The following is a 6,000-nucleotide window of genomic DNA, read 5'->3' on the forward strand; positions in this document are numbered from 1 at the left end:
TAACAATATATGTTTAGTTTTTAAAAGTCATTAACTTATAAAAGGAGGGAGAACTTGAAATTACTTACTCCACGCAGACAAGAGAATTAAAAATGTGTTCTTGGCTGCCTTTAGGAAACTAAAACTTGGCTTCCCAAAAGAAGAATCATAATGATTCTGGCATTTGGAGATGAAGACATTTGGAAAGAGAACCAGGAAAATACAGCCGCTCTACCTTGGGAACTGACGTCATACTTCTCAGCAGAGAGTGACTTAATATCAATGGTGACTTTTTGTAACATCTCGATGACTTGGACCTGCTGGGTAAAGTCCTGCAGCATGGCTGTGCCACAGCCCCTCAGATAGGCTTCCAGGATCACGGCGAATCTCTGCTGATAGTGCCTGGACTGAGCGATCTCGCTTCTCAAGAACCAAAACAAGAAGTGACCGATTCTTTTGTTCTGAGGTGGGTACAAGAAGGTCGAAATTATTATGACTAATGCTCTAAGTCTGTCCGTCAATTCTCAGTGACCTAAAATGTCATGCCATTATCAAGGTGGAAGTACTTACCCTTAAGCCACGCTTCAGCAGAAATCTTGCCAGGGCACTGTCATGGTATGGTTCAAATTTGACGGCCTGAAGGAAGAACACGTTGGCATTAGCAGGACTGTACTCTATGTTGGTAGGTCAGGAAAAAGGAAATGGAGAAAAACTGGCAATGTGCTTGAGTGAGTCTTTATGGCTAGGGTGATGAGAATCCGATGAGTCACTTAGATCCATTCTTCCAGAAGACTCTTTGGACCAGAATGAACCACTTCCTTAGGGTCACAGAATAGTAACAGAAGTGGGATTAGAGGCCAGAAGTCTTAGCTCAGAGTCACATGCTTTTAGTAATTTCAGAAGTGGAGAGGCAGGGGCATTGGCTCCATTAGGGGCTGACCTGATTCATAGGAGGACAGAGGGGAAAGATGGAGATGGCTAGAACAAACCAATGAAATAGAAGAAAGGAGACTTGTTACATGAAAAGGACAGTGGCGATTAGTGCATTTAAGGAGAAGAATGTTCTTTAGAAGTGAAAATCCTAAAAACCCTAGAGCTTTCTTTTCAGCATCTCATGGCAAATCGTTGAGCTGTCTCACAGGTTCTCATTGCAAGTAGACAGCAGGTCTAGATCAATCCAGAAAAGTCATTACCTGCTGCCACGCTGTGTATATAGAGAGCTTTTACTTTTTCTTTTTTCCCCAGAAAAATCCCTGCTTTTATGTGCTTCCTCAGGTAGAGTTTGCTTTTCATCTCTAGGATTTAGTATTTTTCATGTTGTTGGTTGATTTTTATTTCTTTTGCCATGTTGGAGATCATGCATGCTAGCAAGCATTCTATCACTGAGCTACATCCCAACCCCTAATGTAGAGAATATTGACTTAAGTGATAGCTTTAATTGCTGAAGACAAAAGAAAAAACAATAAAAAAAAAAAAATCTCAATGAGTACAGTGCCTCACGCATGCCAGAGCTCTTTACCACTGAGCCACAACCCCAGCCCTCCCTTAAATATTTATAGTGACAGTTTGGAGTCTAAATGTTTGTTAAATTATTTTCTCTACTTCTTTATAGGTTTAAAATAGTTCATAATTTTTTAAACTAACAAGCATAACTGCATATATAAAGTTAGAAGGTATATCTTAGGTGTAAAACTGAAGGAGTTTTAAATTGAATATATCAGAGAGTTTCTTTTACAAATACAAACAGTCTGGTTTTTTTTCCCCCTAAGTAACAGGAAGAAATTCCCATTCTAGTTAATATTTTGGTGCCTGGAGTTTTCTTAGTAAGATTCATAATTCTTACTCTGGTTTTGCAATTTGGAAATGATAAATACTAACCATAATGTTTCAATTATACTCCATGCTTTCGAAAATGTTCATGGGTGTGGTCAAATAGGTACCATGATAGCTGTATCTATGTAAGGCCTTAATTCTGAGAATGTGGTTATTTAGCCACTAGTACTTACTTTAAATACATTTTAAGTTTCTAAACTGAACGTGAGTCTTTCTGACCTTTGTGTTTCACTTCTGTAAAGTCAGCTAGGAGACCATTTTAATTAGGAATGAGTCATTTAGTCTTATGTGAAAATGTCTCAAATAGTTTTACAAATGACTACTCTTCTTCAAATTTAAGACCACAAATTCAATGTTAATATAACTTATTGACCTTTTTCATTTAAAATGTTTCCAAGAAGAACATTATTTATCCTCTAATTTGAGAAGGTTTACTTATAAAAATGACAATGAAAAATAATTCATAGTAGCCTAGGGATTTAGAATAATGGATATACAAATTTGTTTGATGTTAGTTTTGTCATGGAGAGCCAGAACATTGAGGCTCCTTTAATTATTCTAAAATTCTCTACTATTATGCCAGTATCTGAACTAGTGGGCAGAAAAAAAATAGTGGCCATATTTAATAAATGAAAGAGCCAAACGTAACGTTTCAAGTATCTGATGAGGGGAAGGTGAAGGTTCAAAGTTGAGAATATCCAAAGTGTTTATCAGAAAATTCTAGGGACTTCCCACAAATATTTTTAAAAACAAATTTTTGTTTTTAAGTTGTAGATGGACACAATAACTTAATTTTACTTATATATTTTTATGTGGTGCTGAGGATCAAACCCAGTGCCTCACACATGCCAGAGCTCTTTACCACTGAGCCACAACCCCAGCCCTCCCATAAATATTTACAGTGACAGTTTGGAGTCAAAATTTAGCCTGACTTATCCTAAAGATCTTGGGGCAAATATCACTCTGGACTATGTATGCCTGGATTCCTCAGTCGAAATTAAGCATCCCTAACCCCCTTTTTTCTCATAATACTCTGTTGTTTTTCCTTGACACAATCTGTTATTAAACATGTTTGTGTATGTACTCATTTAATGTCAGTCTTCTCAGTATGGGTTGTTGAATTAATGAATGGACATGTCTGGGCTCTAAAATGACATTTATATTCCAATTCCTTTTTTCCTTATCTTTTCAAACATTACAACATAATTTGAGAAATGCTAGAGTGAGGAGGAGAACTGCTGCTCCTTAAGTCTTTAACTTCCTAGCTAAACCTCAGGGACATCACTGAGCCTCTCAGGGCCCCAGGGGACATCATGAGAACTGGAGTGGAAACATAGCCCTGGACCTGTCTAAGGAGAGGAGCTTTCAAGACTCTACCCAGCTATGAGCTTTATTCTATGAATTGGAGTACTCATGGGGTGGGGTGCACAGAGAAGATCTCTTTTAGCTCACTCTTTTGGGGCAGTGAAAAGGGCAGGGCTTGAAATCAGACCTCCTACATTTGAATTCTGGTATGCTTCTTTCAAAGTATGTGATCTTGGATTGCTTAGCCTCTTTGTTCCCTAATTTCTTTATGTATAAAATGCAAATACTAATTTGACCACTATCATAGTCTTTGGAAGAGTTAAATGAAATAACACAAAAAAGCATGTAAATCACTTGGAAACTTGACATAAGAAAGCATTCAATAAGTTGAATCTATCCTTAAAATAATAAATGAGAACAAAGTATTTCCATGAGGCCAATTTTCCTACAAAACAAAATATCATACTGATGTCTTTAAAATGCTTGTCAGCAAACCCTTAAGGACAGTAAAATAATAAATGGAAGCATTTACTGCTTTCTGAGGTGGCTTCATTAGATCTGTTTTGACCCATCATGAAGCTCAGAACAAAGAGTATCTGATAACAACTGAATGGGGTGCCTATGTACATGCAAATAAATTCCTGAGGACAGTTCCCTTGATAAAGCCAACGTCCCCTACCTGCACCAGCTGCAGCAGGTAATGCAAAACATCATCGTCCTCCAAGCTCTCCAGTTTCTGAACTGCAATGGCTCTGACATTCTCATCTGAAAAGTTGCAGTCCAGGAGCTGCATTGTTAACCCAACATCCAAAGCACTTTGATCCCAGACCTCCCTTCTGGCTAACAGTTGGTATGTTTTGGCCACAATTTCTTGCTGTCCCCATTTCACTGAGCTAAATAGCTTAGGATATGCTTTGGGATGCTTCAGGCTTTCATATCTAAAATGCCAGAGCAATTCTTTGTCCTCTGCTGTGAGGGGATTAAGTGGATCAGTGGCTATGATTGCCTCTAGTTGCTTTCGAAGCTGGTTGGGCATTTCAGCTCGAACTCGGTCACCTTCGGGATCAGGAGTGGGCCGATGCTTAGGCAGAGCTATTGGGTGACAGTAATTGTCCAAAAGAATGGAGATGGACATTGAGTTCTCTTTGTCTGGGTTGGTTGCAGAAGTGAGCTTGTCCGCATTAAAGCTCCCTTGGTCTTCTCCCTTCCCAGATATCTGCCACATATGGAGCACATATTCCCCATGGCGCAGGAGGAACCTGTGGTCTATCAGTAGCAGGTTTACATAGTAAAGAAGCTGAGCTTTGCCCTTGGACTCTGAACTGGGAGTCTCTGCAGAGGCTTTGCCTGACAGTGCAGGAGCTTTGCCACAGAATATCTGGAGGTTCAGTAGAGCCCCTTTGGGCAAGTCTTTGATTTTGATACTGAACTCGAGCCATACATTCCAGAGCACCTCCTCTGTGAAGGGTTTGGGGCTGGTTCTCTTTTGACAAAGAACTTGCTGCCCATGCTGGATGTTTGCTTCCACAAAAACTGTGAGATCTGCATTTCGGGGTAGGACAGGAATATCAATGCCTCTGATCTTGACCCTGAACTTCCTGTCACAGTCCCACAGGGATACAGTAAACACACTCTCATGATCCTTGCCGTGGATGGTCAGCTGCTCATGGTAACCGGTGACTCCCGTGCAGTCATCTACCAGTGGCCACTCTTCTTTTCTCACCTCGTCCAGGGCTGGGTCGGGAGGCCGGTCCAGCACTAGGTGAATCTCTTCTCCATTCTTAAGGCAGTGCCTAACCCATTGGAAGTTTTTGATGGGTGTTTCACCAACCAGGTACTCATCCCGGCCACAGACACGCAGCACGAAATCCTGCTCATTTTGGCTTTCGGGGATGTCCATCAGTGACTTCTTTTTGGCCATCTTGGTGAAGAAACTCTGGAGGATGGCACCTGGGGTGTCATCAGCTGAGACCTTGATGGTCTGGCTGGTCGTGCTGCGATGGATGACAATGAAGATGCAGTTGTTGGTAATCTTCCTTGACAGGTACTCAGGGAGGGGCTTGGATGTCACCCAGGGGTGCATGGCGTAGAGCCTGGCATCGCGACTTGCCACCTCTGCCATGCGAGGTGTGACCAGGCGGCGGCGTGTGAACTCCAGCTCGTCGTCATGCACGTTGCTGACGTCAGTGACGTCGTAGCCGATGAGGGCGGTGAGCTGCTGCTGGAAGGCCAGGGTCTCCTCACAGGGCGCATGCCGCTGTACTACGTGGATCTGACCTGGGCTCTTATTCAGCATCTTCCAGTACCGCAGGCAGTCCAGGGTCTGCACCACCTGGTACTTGTCATAGATCTCGTACCACTGTCCCTTCTTCTGGTAGAGCAAGATGAAGTGGTCCGGACCCAACCGGTGGTAGAAGTCCGCGGCCACACTGGTCTCCATGGAGCGCAGCCACACCTGGGCTTTCATCTGCTCCACGTTGCCGTGCCCCGCCACGTGCAGCAGCGCCGTTTCCGGAATCTTGGTGTCCCGCTGGCTGGTGGGCAGCACGAACTCAATGGGGATGAGCTCCATGGAGGACAGGCTGGCCGCCACACTGCGTGGCTTCATTCTCCGACGCCTGCGGAGGTTGTCCTCTCTCAGAATCACCGGCTGCTCATAGCTCTCCAGCTCCATGCCCTACAGAGTCTGGGAGCAGAGAAACAGAGGCCTTGGTCACAAGAAAGGCTTTTCCCTCTCGGTTTCCTACCAGATGGTGGAAGAGAAGGCGTAGTAGATTGACGTGCACCCGAGGACCCAGAGGGACCGTGTACTTCAAGGTGGATGCAGCACAGCTTTTAAGAGCTTGGGCCTGCGAGTTAAGGCATGAGAATCTTGGCCCGGCT

At 43.2% G+C, this 6,000-nt stretch overlaps 1 protein-coding gene across 1 annotated transcript in view; it reads right to left on the reverse strand.

The window, feature by feature from the left end:
- Positions 1–5,791, reverse strand: part of Pik3cg (phosphatidylinositol-4,5-bisphosphate 3-kinase catalytic subunit gamma) — a 28,423-nt gene extending 22,632 nt beyond the window's left edge. Inside the window, exons 1-3 of the mRNA XM_076834608.2 lie at positions 3,797–5,791; positions 550–615; positions 215–440 (exon numbers count right to left, since the gene is read on the reverse strand). Coding sequence (XP_076690723.1) covers positions 215–440; positions 550–615; positions 3,797–5,791 — 2,287 coding nt within the window. The remainder of the gene's footprint in view (positions 1–214; positions 441–549; positions 616–3,796) is intronic.
- Positions 5,792–6,000: the final 209 nt, after the last annotated feature.

The sequence above is a fragment of the Callospermophilus lateralis genome, chromosome 1, assembly GCF_048772815.1.
Source record: "Callospermophilus lateralis isolate mCalLat2 chromosome 1, mCalLat2.hap1, whole genome shotgun sequence".
Lineage (NCBI taxonomy): Eukaryota > Metazoa > Chordata > Mammalia > Rodentia > Sciuridae > Callospermophilus > Callospermophilus lateralis.